This window comes from Mus caroli, chromosome 7, assembly GCF_900094665.2.
Source record: "Mus caroli chromosome 7, CAROLI_EIJ_v1.1, whole genome shotgun sequence".
NCBI lineage: Eukaryota > Metazoa > Chordata > Mammalia > Rodentia > Muridae > Mus > Mus caroli.
Genome location: NC_034576.1, coordinates 48,258,379 through 48,274,312, shown reverse-complemented (window position 1 = coordinate 48,274,312; position 15,934 = coordinate 48,258,379). Strand labels below are relative to the sequence as shown.

Below are 15,934 nucleotides of genomic sequence, written 5' to 3'. Positions count from 1 at the left end.
CATGATGGGAAATTCACAAAGAATCAAGAAGAAGTCTTTAAACGGAGAAACAGAATCACATAAGCTCTCCATCCACACCTGGCTGTTGAAGGCCCATTCTTTTGCAGACCTGGTGTAGACTGCTGTGAAGTTTATGGTTCTAATGTCTGTATGATGCCCAATGGTGGCATTTTACTACCATTCTCCCTATTGGGGTCCCTTCCATTGTTTTTCTACCTTCTCTTTTGTAATTTTCCCTAAGCCACTGAGAGGATGGTATAAATGTCAATTTTAGAAGAATTTTCTTTTGATATTTGTTTGCTTGTATATGCATGTACCTGTGTATGCAGGCACCCATGGAGGCCAGAAGAGAGCTCCAATTCCTTGGGGGAGCAAGTTACAGACATGGGGGCTAGGAACCAACCTCCAGTTCTCTGAAAGAGCCGCAATCTCTGAAAGAGCCGCAATCTCTTTTAACCACTAAGCCATCTCTCCAGCCCTGAAATGTCATGTTTAGAGCTGAGTGCTAGTCTGTCACCTATTCACAGCCCTTTGTGCTGCCACAAGTCTGTACTTGGCACTGTCCACTGTCTCTGACTGAGACTAAGAAGAGCATCTGCCCCTGGGTATAACCATAAATACTTAAAAGTAAATGTGACATTGTGCCATTTAAGCTAAGTAACAGTTTCCCCTCTGTCCATAATTTGTCCCATACTGGGATGTCTTGACCAGCATCACAGTAACAGGCAAGGAGTAGGCTTCAAATCCCATCAGGGATGCTGGTTAACCCTATATAACAATAGTGCCACTATTGCCTGAGTGGAGACATCTTACCTGGAAGGTTGTTTTCTTATTGCATGAGGTTAGATCTGGGTAAGGGCATTAATGCCCTCTTCTCCTCCAGAGGCCTGCATAGCACTTTCCTGGGTTATGGAAACTACAGCTGGCAGGGAGCACACTTCCAGCTCAGTTTCAGCTTGATTTCTCCATATCGTGCAGCCCATGGATGGACCTGGGAAAATTATATTAAGTGAATTAACTAAGACATAGAAAAATGGGCACCACATTTCCCCTCATATGTGGGTCCTCTGGCTTTGGACCTCTGATTTTGTGCATATAATGTGGAGTTCCCAGAGAAGCCAAGAAACTAGAAAGAGAATGGGAAGGGATTTGTTATGAGAGTGGAGGACAATTGAACCCAGGTACATGAAAACAGAGAGGGGAAATCCTGGGGATGGAAAGTCTAAGCAGAGGGTGGATTGCAGGATAGGAGAAGCCAGTGGGGAGGAAGGGTTAACTAAAGTGAGGGGGTATGAAAATCTATATGGAAACTTACTATATAGCAACCAAATTAAAATATGCACTTTGAATTCAAAAGAGAGTTTGGGAGGAGAGACACTGCATGGCTGCACAAAGCTGTTCCTAGGATTATGCAGTCAAGACCCCAGTGTGAAGGATATCTTCCTTATGAATTGTTACAGGTCAGAGAAGCCCCAGAGGCCTCCAAGACAATACTTGTTCTTGCCATCCCTCTTGGTTGCCCATGGACTTAGCTAAGGCCCAGTTGCTCATTCCACTGTATTAAGCCAGCATTAAACAGGGCAAAGATGTCACAGGGGAAAAATAGAGAGCATTGCTCTTTATAAGAATATTTGCAAAAATTCTTAACAAAAGTTACCTATGCCAATTCCACATTGTAGAATAATAGCACATAATGAACAAGAGGGCTTTAGACTGGAATGCAAGATTGGTTTGTAATCAAATATCATCTGCGTAGCTCATTGTGTTAACAGAATAAAGCCATGTCAGTGCGTTACTGCTGTAAATAGACCAAAGCAACTCTTATAAAGGACAAGGTTTAATTGGGGCTGGTTTACAGGGTCAGAGATTCAGTCCATTATCATCAAGGCAGGAGCATGGCGGCATCCAGGCAGTCATGGGGCTGGAGGAGCTGAGAGTTCTACATCTTTATCCAAAGGCAAACGGAAGACTAGCTTCCAGGCAGCTAGGAGGAGGGTCTCCAAGCCCACCCCCAATGTGGAGGTCACAGATGTGAGCTCCTAATAGTGCTACTCCCTGGGCCAAGCATATTCAAAAACACAAGTAGGTATGGTCTTGCTGGGGGAAGTGTGTCACTGGGGGGGGGGGGCTTGAGATCTCCTGTGCTCAAGGTACACCCAGGGTGACTCACAGTCTCCTGATGCCTTTGGAACAAGCTGTAGAGCTCTCAGCTCCTTCTCCAGCTTCATGTCTGCCTGCACGCCACCATGCTTCTTACCATGATGACAATGGACTAAACCTCTGAAACTGTAAGACAGCCCTAATTAGATGTTTTCCTTTATAAGAATTTCTGTAATCATGGTATCTCTTTACATTCATAAAACCCTAACTAAGAAAGTTAATTTCAATGTTGAATTGGGCTAGTTTTAGCCCTCTACTCTAGGGTTAATTTCATCTTACTGCTAAGTAAGAAGTGGCTCAGTTAAGTGTGCTAGATTGTCAATGAGGTGTGCCTGCTCCAGGTTAGGTATGAAATTAATGCCTCATAGCCCCAGGTAGACTTCAGAAATTGCTCAGTTTACATTGATGACTATTGCTTTGCCTAACTGTGTGGCTTGTCTATACTACAGGAGTACAGGACAGTGTTCAGTAACTGCCTTGGTTTTTTTTTCAAATTCTGGAATTCCTTTTCTTCTGCCTGGCTCCCCTATCTCCGGCTCTCTGCCCTAGAGAGTCCAGTTACTAAAGTCTACTTGAACTGGGTCTCATCTCTTCACCTCAGTGAGACCACCAGACTCTGCTTGGATGTCCCTTGCTGTTCCTCATTCCAGAAAGTGGAATGGGAAGAAATTGGAGCTGTCTAGTAAGAATTGTTCGATTTATTGTTTCTCTTCTTTTGAGAGCCTCAGCTTTGACTTATCTTTTGTCTAAAGTCTGAAAACATATTTCCCATATTTTGCCCAAATTTGTAGTTATTTATAAGTCTGGGTACCGGGTGCTCTTTGTGATGAAAACAGAGATCATGAGTGGTTTTAATTCATAAAAGTTCATGTGTGTGTCTGTGTGTGTGTGTGTGTGTGTGCGCGCGTGCGTGCTCTATTACATATCAGCTTTCAATTATGTGGATAACATCTTCATGAACCATCCCAGTAATTGTTAATTAGAATATCTTCCTTCTTCTTGATCAATGGTGTTTCACTGAAGGCCATCTGTCTACCTTTCTCTTTCAACTAAGACAGCATTTTGGGATCGTCCATTATTTTCAAATAAACAATGATAGTATGTATAACAACCAGCATAGCTTAATTAGAATTGCTGTGTGTGCTGAGAACACTCTTCCCAACAGTGTTGGCGGGTGAGAGGAGAGACCTACTGTAACAGGTCTGTGTATTTTATCAACAATGTCTCAGAATTCCAGGGACTCCATGAACATTATTTTTAGTTGGTGTCTTTGGGTGAGCCAAAGTTTCAAGACATCAAATGATGGAATTTGAAGCACAATGACATATGGGCAAAGGAGATATTTTTGGGAGCAATCCCTTCCCTGTACCTCTCAAATCCCTTACAGACCCCCTCTCCTCAGGCAGTCCCCCCTGCACATGTTGAGGGGGACGGGGCTTGGGGCACCTCTGCCAGGATCCTGCTGATCTATGTGCTTGCCTGACACTAGGCAGCTGTCGTGGAGGCGTGGGCTGCAGGCGCTGTTCCCCATGGGCCGTGTGCAGGCCTCAGGCCGGGGAGCCTTTCCCGCCTAATCCAAGGGGCACTGGCAGCAGGGAGGGAGACAGCTGGGTGTAACTGATCTGCAGAGGAATGGAATGGTTCAGGCCTCCCATCGCTGAGCTGGGCTGTCTGCAGGCTGCCCACTCCAGTCGCTGAGCCTTTAACCCTTCCTTCTCTCCCTTTCCTCTCTACTTCATCCTGAGAGTTGATGTCACACTGTTCAGTTAAGTTTCAGGGGGCCCCTCAAGGAAGTGATTTCCATGCCTAGGTCTGCAAAAGACCCATTCTGGTAGTAACCTATTTGCAAAAGAACTTGCAAAAGACTCATGTAGAAGTAGGTCAGCCAGGTCCTACCTGCAGGTCGAGGGCTCCCTGACTTAGGAGGAAAGAGGTTCCTGCAAGCCCCATGGCTGACCAGACAACAGAAGCTGTGTGGTCAGAGCAGGGAGGGTATCCTGGGTGAAGAGAAGATTCCACAGTGGAGGCACGTGATAAACACCAGGTATCCACCCTGGCTCAGGGCCGTGAGACCTTGGGGGTGTCACTCTTTCTCTTTTGGATCAGCTTCTGACTCCTGAAAACACAGAGCTTGGAGAAGACAACTTTGGTCCATCCATAAGATGATTCAGCAGGCAAAGGTGCTTGCTGCTAAGACTGATGGATGACCTGTGTTCAATGCCTAGAACTTACATGGCAGTAAGAAAGAATAGATTTCCCCAAGGTGACCTTTGATCTCCACTTGAGTGATACATACAGACTTTACACACACATACTCTCTCTCTCTTTGCTATAGGTGTGTGTGTGTGTATGTATGTGTGTGTATACAGATATATATATATATATATATATATACATATACATTAAACAGTGTGTATATATATATGTATATATATAGCTTATCTTTTAAAAACACACACATATACATCATATACAGATACGTATACAGATATAGAGAAAAACATTTACAGCATTTATTATAGCAATTCATTAAACTCATTAAATGTTATCTACCAGCCAGGGGTGTGAGGAAATTAAGCCTTGGGCGGGGGATAAACCACACAACTGTTGTCAGCCACACCCTGACTCCATAATCCAGTCTCTTCTAAAGCTTCCTGCTCCTTTGTCATCTCTAGTGACATCTCTAGTGACACTAACCAGTGTCTCTGTTCTGGAGAAACTGAGACAGGATGGCACGGCTAGTGGGGGCCCATAACTAACGCTCAGTCCTGAGCCTGCTGGATGGGGAGGAGCTGGGGCTGCTTGGGGCCCCGTGCTCTTGCTTCTCTCTTGTCCTAGGCCCAGTTGGGATGGGATCCCTGGCTCAGAAGCTTCTGCAGTTGTCTGGCCTTTTCCCATCTATGATCTCACTTGACCCTCATGCCAACCCTGGGACGTAGAACCTGTTGTTCCCCTTCACCATGAAGGATGGCAGCTTGAAACCTTCAATGTCCTGTAGCTTCTAACTGACCAGAGAGACTCCAGGGCTCACTCACTCCCACAGATTTCCAGAGGCAGTGACCTACAGCACCAGCTACCAGCCACGGGGACCCCAGCATTCTCTTTGCTCTTTCCTGGCTGAGAAGGGAAGTTTGAACATGGGGCCTGGTGTAGCGCACAGGGGGCTCAAGTCCTGATCCCCTACTCTCCAGCTGTGTACATGCCTTACTCGTCCCGAGCCTTACATTCTTGTGTAGTATGGATGAATATGTGGGTGCATGCAGGAGTTACTACAGGAGTAAGTCTGCATACCCCCTGTCCTGCTTAAAGCTGATAGGCAGGCCCCAGACAGGCAGAATCTAGGGTGGTAGATGGTGGGTCAGATGGTAGATGCCAATGGGAGGAATTCTGTGGGCTGGGACTGTGCAGCTGATCTGAAGGCACAGGGCAGGCAGGGACTGCCTAGGGAAAAGAAGCCACAAGTCATTCCAGGTGGACAAAGGCATAGAAGCAGGAATAAATAGTGTGAGGGGAGGAGCAGGGGCAGAACTTGGGTTTGGATGGCTAGGAGTAGGCCTTGTCAGAGGGAGGTGTGTGTGTGTGTGTGTGTGTGTGTGTGTGTGTGTGTGTGTGAATGTATTTGTGTGTGTACATGTATATGTGAATATTCGTATATATCTCTGTGTATGTGTGTGTACATGTGTATGTGTGTTTATATGTGTGTGTATGTAAGTATATGTATATATGTGTGTGTATGTATATATGTGTGTATTTGTGTGTGTAATATGTGTGTGTGTGGAGGTCTCTTGACAAATGAGAGGATGCACAGTAAGCTTGAAAGCAACTTAGCTTTAGAAAATGGACTTTCCAAGGGTACTAGGGATGGGCCAGTCCCTCCACTATGCTGACTGCCCAGTGCTGCCCACGTTCACCCAATCCCTGGGCAGTCCAGATCCCTGGGCAAGGGGCCGGCAGGCAGGGGCAGCTGGGGGAAGGTACAGTTCCAGCTTGGAAGAGACAGCTGTGCAGGCCTCCTGCCTGCTGCAGGGGATTAAAGGACACCACAGCCACAGTGTGTTGGGGGGCACCTGGCTTTCCAGCTCTTCTCACCCCCACCCCTGCCGGCCTCCTTTAACTCTTTGCTGTCCTGGGTCTTCTCTTTCAGGCTCACCAGTTTTTTCAGACTCATTTTTCGTAACTTCTGTGCTATGTGTTGAGATCTAAATCAATAGAGATTCAAGGCAGAATCTACCCAGCCAGGGGCAGTTCGATCCACCCTAATCCCACCCCATGTCCTCTGAGACTCTGCATTTCTCTCTGAAAGCCCTTTCTTCACTGTCTGTTTCCTCCCAAGACTCCATCCATCAGAGACATGTCTTTCCTCTTCCTGGGCATGCAGGAGGACTACATCCCCCAGCGTCCCTTGCAGTTAGGTGTGACCACATGCCTCTGTTCAGGTCAGGATAATGAGACTGGCAGGAAGTGAGCCACTTATCACTCCATAGAGCATCTTCTCACTCCAACAATGCATGCTGCCTGAACCCCCAGGCACACACCTGACAGAAACTGGCATAGCTACCATGGGAAAATTGGATGGACAATGTGGACTTTTCAAACAGAACAACCAGGGTCTCTTTATTTTTTTTCTGGACATAAAGATGCAGCTCCTGAGACCAACCTATTTGAAAGCTTATACATATGAGGGGAAATAAATTTTTATTATATTTGAACCACAGGAAAGATACTTCACATGCACACACAGGCCTTCAGTTTCCTGCCTCCTCCATCCTTCCATGTGGACAAACAAAGAAATCCTGGAACTTGGAACAGAGGTTTAGGGTGCAAAATATCTGTAGGGAGAGCCTCTCATGGGCACAGCAGGCTGATAGTCACACATTTTATTTCAACCTGAAACCATTCTAATTTGTTATCTATCTTTAGCAGACCCGTGAAACGTCAAGATCTTAGGAAAATGCAAAAGATGGGCCACGTAGGGGGTGTAAAAGCCTTGGGGGGGGGGGCTCTAGACTTGGAGCTGACAGGAGTGACAGGCATGGCGAGGAAAGGGTTAAGTGGTCCAGGCACAGGATTGGATCCCCTCTCGGTGAGGGCACTAAAATCAGCATGTCGCCACCAATTTGCTGCGGCCTGACCTTGAACGTGAATCATTCCATCACAATGTCCTCATTGATTTCCACAGGAAGAAGATTAAGCCCTGAAAATCAGAGCGGGGAACCTGAGCCTACACCAAGGAGAATGGGCTGGTTCTGTAGCTCAGAGCCCCTCATGCTTGCAAATACAGGCACAAGAGTTTGTAGCCTGGGCAGCCACCCTGCTTGGCTGTGGCCTTGTTTCTCTACCAGTGGGACATGTGGCTTCTGGGTTTCTCTTGAGTTTTAGGTCTTAGATGCAGTGTGGGGACGAATCAGGAAGGTTGTAGATGTCCTTAGCTACTTGGATAGAGTAGCCAGGAAAGGCCATACTCAGCTGTGAAACTCCTTCAAAGACATAAGACCAGAACCAATGGGATTCTGTGGCCCACATACAGGCAATGAAGGAGGTGGGTTCTGTGGGTTTCTACCCATAATTTGCCATTTTCATGCAACATATCCTAGGAAGCCCAACACGTCAGTTCACTAGAGCGCTGCATAGTGTTAGCTGTACCAGCTTATTTAATTGTTCCCCAATGATAGCTACAATTGGTATCTATTTTTAAACCTAGACAGTGCTTGCAGCTTGTACCCTGGCTTGGCTTTCTCTGTATTTCTTGGATTCCTTCTCAAGATGTTGTATAAGTTTCCTACTATGGCTACTATGACAAAAGTTACAGACTTAGGACCTTAGAGCCATGCAAACGTATGTTCTCACAGTTTCTGGTTCTAGGACTTGTTGACCTTCATTTGAGCCTGGGAAGCCCAGAAGGTTTGTGCTCTTAATGGAGGCTCTAAGAAAAATCCACTTGGGGTGTGTGTGTGTGTGTGTGTGTGTGTGTGTGTGTGTGTTAACCCTCCAGTATTGTCCCTCATCAGAACATGGGTCTACAGTTTTTGAGAGAGTCCCTTGCTGGCCCAGAGTCCACTGATTAAGCGAGGCTGGCTGGCTAGTGAGCCCCAGGGGTGTTCCGGTGTCTACCTTCTTGGTGCTGGGATTGCAAACATATTCCATCATGTCCAGCTGTTTTTAAGCTTTACTATGAGTGTGAACCTTCTACCTGCATGTATATATGAGCACCACACGCGTGAACTGAACCCAAATCTTCTTCAAGAGCAGCGCATGCTTTTAACTGCAGAGCTCTCTTTAGCCCCGAAGCCTCTACCGGCTGAGCCATCTCCCTAGCTGTGGTGCTCCGAATGAGAATAGCCTCTCCATAGGTGCATGCGTTTGAATACTTAGTCTCCAGTTGGTGGAACTGTTTAGGAAAAACTAGGAGGTGTGGCCTTGTTGGAGAAGATGCATTAGTTGGGGGTACGCTTTGAGGGTCCAAAAGGTTCTTGTGATCCCAATTCTGTCTCATTAGCTTTGGATCCAGATGTGTTCTCCTGAATAGTCCTTCACTCTGCTCTCACGGACTCTAACCACAAGACGAATTATACACTGCCTTTTCTAAGTTGTCCTTTATCGTGGTGTTTTATCCTGGCAACAGAGAGGTGAGTAAGACGCCAGCCCAGAAGCCATTTCTTGAATTCCACTTTCTAGAAGCTGCCTGGAGCTCCTGAACACTGTCACTTCCTCCTAAGCTGAAGGGTGTCCTCCCTGTCCCCTCGTCTGCTCTGGACTCTGGCCTTCCTGCCCCTTCTCTAAGGACCCATCTGAGTTGGGGGGCTATAAGTAAGCTACACTGGTTGCCTTATGTATTATGACACAGGAAAAGATTTTACTCTTTTTTTTTTTTTTTTTTTTTTTTGGTTTTTTGAGACAGGGTTTCTCTTTATAGCTCTGGCTGTCCTGGAGCTCACTTTGTAGACCAGGCTGGCCTCGAACTCAGAAATCCGCCTGCCTCTGCCTCTCGAGTGCTGGGATTAAAGGCGTGCGCCACCACGCCCGGCTAAGTTAACCAGCTTCCTGAGTCCTGTGCCTGATTATGACAGTGCTGCTGGTCTTGGTTTTTGAGAGCAACTGAACACCACTAGCTATGATACACTGCCACAACTCCTTCCTGCCTGTTCCACAGTAGAGTCCTCACCCTCGTGCCCCATGGTGCAGGACAGGGATGGTGATTTGTTCATCTTTCTTTGGAGTGTTTTATCCTGGAGTAGTTGGTCTTACTGGGAGTAACCTAACAGGAGCATTGGGAGTGTGGGCTGGAACATTAGGGATGGGGCAGGCAGTAGGGGTGCCTGAGTGGGAGTTGGGGTGATAGAAGAAAAAAACAGGTAAAAACAGGCAGAAGTCCATTCCATTATACCCCACCCCCAGGGCTCTCCAAGGGGGTCTTCTCTTCACAGCTGATGCTCTCCTGAATTCGAGGCCAGCATGGCATCCTCAGAGATGCTTGGAAGACTTCTTGCAGTTTATTGATACATGAAGAAGATACAGAAGAGTCACAGAGACAAAGCAGATGTAGGGACCATCTCGACACAGGACCTTTACCCCATGGGGGCGTCAGAGCAGTGCTGGGACCTGAACAGCAGCAGGTCATGACCTTTGAGACCCAGTAGCACAAAGCAGTGCAGAAAGGAGGGGATATGCAGAGTGGCTTGTGGACAGGAGCTCTGATCCTGGCTTTAGGGAAGACACTTTGGTTTGGAGACAAGGCTCTGACAGACACTCGGGGGCCACCTGAGCTGCAAACTCACAGGGCTGCATTTTCACCTACAGACATTCTCCACCAACACAGTCCCAGGCAGCGCTGAGCCACCACCTAGCACAGTGAGACCTAGTACAGATACACTTTTCACACGCTTGGAGAAAAGGGACAGAGCTTTAGGCTGGAAGTGCCAGCTGTATACTCCAGAACTGCTGGGAGGAGTGGGCTGTCCAGCACCCTCTGGGATTGGCACCCAGGCCCTTGTTGAGAAGCCTATCCTTCATGTATCTCAAACCTGGCTCAACGGTGAGCATGTGACACACAGAGGCACAGACCTGGACCTGCTCTTCTAGATACCAGAATGTCAGGGCACCCTCTGAGGTTGTGGAGTCTAGAGCCACCTGCTCAGTCACAGCATGGTCTCACAGATCTTCATGGGCATCCCTGAGCCCCAAGCTCACCCTCTTCACTTCAAGGAGTTCTAGATCTCTTGAGACAGACAGAAATGTTAGTTAAATCCCTTTTCCTTATATTATGGGTTTTCCATTGTTAAGAGGGACAAGAAAGAAGCAGGCCACCAAATCTTAACCCTAAGCCAGCATTGGGTTCTGCTTTGGTTGCAGTGTATCAGGAAAGCCTTGGCTCCTCCCCCTAGAAGTCCTGGCCAGAGACACAGATGGATCAGGCCTTCAGCTCCTGGGCCTAGAACTTCCCTCCTGACCAAGCCATGTAGAGTTGGATCCCAAAAGCCCTGAGCAATGGCACTTTCCTATGTGCATGTAAAAGGACTCAGAGAGAGAGCCAGGATGGGCACGTGGGGCCTATTCTGGTCCCTTGTGGATGCTGCTCACCATTACACACACACACACACACACACACACACACACACGCACGCACGCACGCACGCACGCACGCACACACGCACACACGCACGCACGCACGCACACGCATACAAACAAGATCCCCCAACCTTTAACCTCTCCCCTTTGTCACCTAGACTAGCTGGAAGGAGAACATGAGGGTGACAGGGGTGACCCAGCCAGGCCTGGCACCCAGGCCTCAGGACCACTGGCAGGCACAGTCTGTAGGCTCCTGTACTGTATAGGGCACCCAGGTAGCATTCGTGGCACAGAAGAGCTGCACAGAGCGACGCTGCAGTCCCACCTCACGGCAGCACTTGCAGAAGCGGGCATAGGTGTTGATGTTGTGGTTGTAGATGCTGGCAGAAGGGCACCTCCCATCGCAAGACACCAGGTTCACCTGGGGACGAGCATGTCATCAAGGGGGACATCTGCCTCTCCAGTCCCTCAGCCACCACTACCACCACGACCACCATGACCACGACCACAACAACGACGACCACCACCACCACCACCACCACCACCCCAAGATACCCATCCCTTCACGCACAGGGGTATTGCTCCTGCAGTCATTCTTGCGGATGGTCATGCGGATGGTCACCTTCTTGCAAGACCGTCCATCCTCCTTACCTGGTAGGGGCAGGGTGGGCAAGAGTTATGTCCCAGACTGGCATCGAGATGGGTCAGCCTGGGGTTAGTTAATGTCTTCCAAGTTGGTACCCACACATTGATGTCCCCTCCATCAAGGGGAAACCCCTTTAACCCAGTGTCTTAGAAGGATGTAGGACCAAGGAAGGTAGAAGCTTGAGCAAACGACACAAAGGAAGACACGTGGAGTGGCTAGGGAGAGCCTCGGACCTCTGTGCTATAAGAAGATCTGAGGCAAGAACAGGCTATCTCCATACCCAAGCCCGACACGTATCTGTCATCCCTGTTAGAGGCCCTCCTTCCATCCTCACATCCTCTCTGTGCATCAGTGTTTCTACTCCGAGAGGACTCTAGCAGTAAGAGTCTGTCACAAGTGGAAACCTCAAGGCCTAACAGGATGCTCCACACAAGCAAGACCCATGGGGATTCCATAGCTCTCAATCAGGGGCCACGGGTGCAAACTGGCACTGTAGAGTATTTTTCTGCCCAGATCACATCTCTCCCAGACAGACTACCAGTCACATGGCTCTCTTTTGCCTCACCTCCTTGGATAGTTTTCTCCACTATCCCCCACAACCCTCACCCCGACCCCCCAACCCCTGCTGAGACCTTTCTAGAGCCTTTCTTCTGGAAAACGCAATTCCCTTCCTCGACCCTCCTTGATCCCTCTTTGACATATTCTGTCCCAGGCACAATCTTTCTGGCCAGAGGCCTGTCTCTAATTATGCTAGGGAGACCTGAGATTGTAAGTTTTGTGGCCTTCCTCCCTGCACTGTGAGTTCTAGTCTCAATCCAAAAGTTTTATACATATATGTATATATGTGTATATATGTGTATATATATTTATACATATATGTATATATGTTTATATATGTGTATATATACACATATATACACATATATACATATATGTGTATATATACATATATAAACACATACATACACATACATATACATATATATATACATGGAAAGCTCAGAGGAGGTGTGAGGGTGTAACCAGGCATGACAGACAGGGTCGGAGGCTCGGATGATAATGGATCCTGGTGTGATGAACCCCACCAGAGTCTTAATGACTTGGACCCTGCAGAACTCAAACCCTCCAACCTATAATCTACTACGCCTGTTCTTCCATCTGCCCACAAAGTAGCAGCCACAAAGCCTTCTTTATGCCATACCCACAGTTCCCAGGTTTATGGATGGCACACTGTGCCACTCATTAGATATCTGCTAGAGTCATGGGCTTGCCCTGCAAGCCCCCAGAAGCCATGAGACACCAACTGGGTAGAGTCCTTTCCTTTAACTTCTGAGGCTCAGCAGACCGGCAGGAGAATCGAGTGCTGCCGTGGCCATAGACCTGTGGGAGTGTTCAGTGGGGGAAGGAATGGTGGTCTTGGACATGGGTACCAGATAAGTGGAAGCTACTAAAACCCAGGAGATGTGTCTCAATACCCAGCATGCATGTGGACTAAATGGCCTTCACTAGAGGCAAGGAGTCTCCCTTTCTATCACCCTCAGAGTGTAGGGACACCTAGAAGGGACAATTAGAAATAGCTGTGTGTTTGCCTGCTTCCTGTTTTATGTGTTTCTGAGACACGTAACTGAGCAGCAGTGGACATTGGGGACACAGGGGAGTGTCAGGTCTAATAGGGACCATGGGAGACAAGCCTCTTAGGGAACCGAGGAGAGAGGCACAGGGCTCAGGCCACACGGGGAACACAGAACATTCAGGGAGCATGAGGTTATGGATCATGGATCAGCCAATCAAAGTCTGGAGCCAAGCTCTCCTGTAGTAAGTTATGTGGACATAAGCAGCTCAACGATTATGACCCTTTGGACACAGGGTCTGAGCATCCTAGAAGGCAGGCTGGTGAGCAAAGGCCACAAGGCTGACTGGTTCCTTCAGGTACATGTAGTTGAGATGCTGGTTCTGGGTACCCAGGATTCCAGAAGCAAAGTGTGAGTCGGAGGTTTCTGTCTGACAGCCAGAGGTCTGGAAACCTAAGTCTCCTCAAAGAGGCAGCTTCAAGACCAGGGCTCATGGGTCACAGAACTAATGGGGGGGAGGGGGACATGTGGGCTGGAGTCTTCATCTGGGGCAGAGGAGGCAGACTGACTGAGGGATGAATGGCTTCCTGTATGGAGTGGCTACTGTCTTTTATCTCCAGCAAGAAGAAGAGGCCTTGTATTGGGATGGAGTTCATGAACATGTGGCCTCTGGCCACCTGATTATTTATGCCAGGGCCATGACTTTCAGCTTATGGGACATCCCTTCATCTACTCATCCTGAGAGCTACCATCATAAATGACAGGTTGGTGACACAGCCCCTTGGCCACCTATGTGCCCCACTCCCTTCTGCACACTGAGCTCTGCGTCTCCACCATGCTCACTCACATGCTCTGCAGCATCCTTCCAAGGATGGTACCACAGAGCCGCCAACCTAGAGGGAGAAAAAGAGAGAGTGGGGAATCCATGCTCCAGTCCAGGAGCCAAGATCCCAGGGAGAGGCAAAAACAGGCTTAGAGAGCTGGGCATGGCAGTGCATGTTTCGAATCCCAGGAAGATGTCTACAAGTTCTAGGCCAGCTTGCTCTACATAGTGAGTTCCAGGCTAGCCAGGAATACAAAGTAAAATCCTGTCACAAAACCCAACTAAATAAATAATATATAAAGAGTATAAGTTAGTCTTTCTCCCATGGTGCCCAAAGCAAGAGCTCTGTAGGAGAGACTGAATCCAGGGCTTCCCGCATGCTTGTAAGCACTGTAACTAATGAGCCACATCCGTGTGTGTGTGTGTGTGTGTGTGTGTGTGTGTTCTAAAGATGCAGAAATCTTCAAATATCTATTATTAATCTTAGAAACCTTATCATTTCAACAGAAACCTCATCACTCCACGGATTTTTTTTTTTTTTTAGTTATACACACACTGAAAGCCTTCTACACCAGGCTGGGCAAATGCCATCCTGTCATCCTAAAATATACATGTATGTATAAGCCCGGTACTTATATGTGTAGGTGCGTCAGTGTACAGTATATGTGCTGATGTCTCTATGGCATAGGAATGATGAATGGCGTGAGATGGGTCCTGGAACACTTGACAATGTGATTGCATGCCTTGGTTTGTGATCACATATTTGTAGATACGTGATTATGATTGAGAAAACCATACAGGATTCTGATCCAAATTCCTCCCACCCAGTGAGACAGTGATGCCTTGGCTTGAAGCCAGATGTGAGGGAAGGAGTTACTGACCTTGGCACACTCGGTTTCATTGAGTGGAGGGCAGCTGATGGGCGAGCGGACAAGCACAGCACCCAGGGGGGTGCTGCCACAGTGATGGCGGGCACAGTCCGCGATCCAGGATGCACCAGGCTAGAGAACACATGGGTGGGCAGTGAGGGCTTCTGACCAAATGGGCAGCATGGCCTGAAGACATGTAGAACCCAGGACCAGGTGCTGATAGTGCTCATAACCAAGCCCTAGTCTGGGGCCCAGGGAGAACCACGGTCTTAGTGTTAGGCTCTCAGGGTCTCAGTGGACCCATTCCCAGGTGGGTTTATAGACTATTTACCAAGAACAGGGAAGTGGTGCCATTGGGGAAGGTGAAGAGGCAGGACACGTTCCTGCAGGAGCCACAGCAGGCTGCCAGGTCCCGTGGGTGGTCATACTCCTGGTTCTGAAGGCCAGGGCAGAGAAGGTGATATCAGCCTTATGCAACTAAGCCCCTCTGCTGCCCTGCCCCAGCCTCCCCTAACTGGGAGGCCTCTGATTCCTGCTAGAGACTCCATTTCTCTGGAGCAGGCAGCAACCTGTTAAGACTCCGCCAGCCCAGCCCTCCCGACGACACACACTCCACACTGTCCCTACCGCCTCGCAGTGCATGTCACAGAGGACAGAGGTGATGTTGATCTGGTAGAAGTTGGTGAGAGGGTCCAGCACGTCTGTGCATCGGGACGTATGGCACACACCATCCGCTGAGAGCTCTACCACAGTCTGGCCTGGCTGCATCACACCCAGCTCACGGCTCAGGCATACAGGGGCTTTCACTGGATGGGGGACAGGGGAGGACCTGTCCTGGAGAGCCCAGCCATCCACCGTGGCCCTTCCCAGCTAGCCCACCTGAGGTTCCCATATCTGCCCTTTGCCCACTCACCGCACTCGTACTTGGCGCAGCCGCACACATTCTCCACGCTGTGCATAAACTCCTCGTCCAGCTGTGACTTTTCCCACTGCAGGTGACAGAGGGAGTCAGTGCCCACAGCGGGCAACCCAACCCTACCCTCAGAAACAGCCTGCCACTGGGCCCATGTGCAATGGGTAAGAAGAAGATGACAACCTGGGGTCCCTTGGCACCCAGAAGCTCAGCCACTCTCCCCACCGTCCAGCCTCCTGCCCTCAGCAAGAAAGACACGAAACCACCACCACAGAGACCCACGTGGCTCACACCTTACCCACGCCCCCACTTTCTTTACTAGTTTCAGGGAAGAAAGGGGAATGGGGAGGGGAGCATGAGAGAGACAACATGTGCTGGGACAAGGCA

General features: G+C 48.8%; 1 protein-coding gene across 1 annotated transcript in view; it reads right to left on the bottom strand.

Annotated features, from left to right (window-relative positions):
• Positions 1 to 10,945: 10,945 nt before the first annotated feature.
• Otog (otogelin) overlaps positions 10,946 to 15,934 on the bottom strand; it is a 69,673-nt gene continuing 64,684 nt past the window's right edge. The window contains exons 50-56 of the mRNA XM_021168148.2: positions 15,548 to 15,623; positions 15,262 to 15,440; positions 14,966 to 15,070; positions 14,647 to 14,766; positions 13,790 to 13,835; positions 11,297 to 11,376; positions 10,946 to 11,146 (exon numbers count right to left, since the gene is read on the bottom strand). Coding sequence (XP_021023807.1) covers positions 10,946 to 11,146; positions 11,297 to 11,376; positions 13,790 to 13,835; positions 14,647 to 14,766; positions 14,966 to 15,070; positions 15,262 to 15,440; positions 15,548 to 15,623 — 807 coding nt within the window. The remainder of the gene's footprint in view (positions 11,147 to 11,296; positions 11,377 to 13,789; positions 13,836 to 14,646; positions 14,767 to 14,965; positions 15,071 to 15,261; positions 15,441 to 15,547; positions 15,624 to 15,934) is intronic.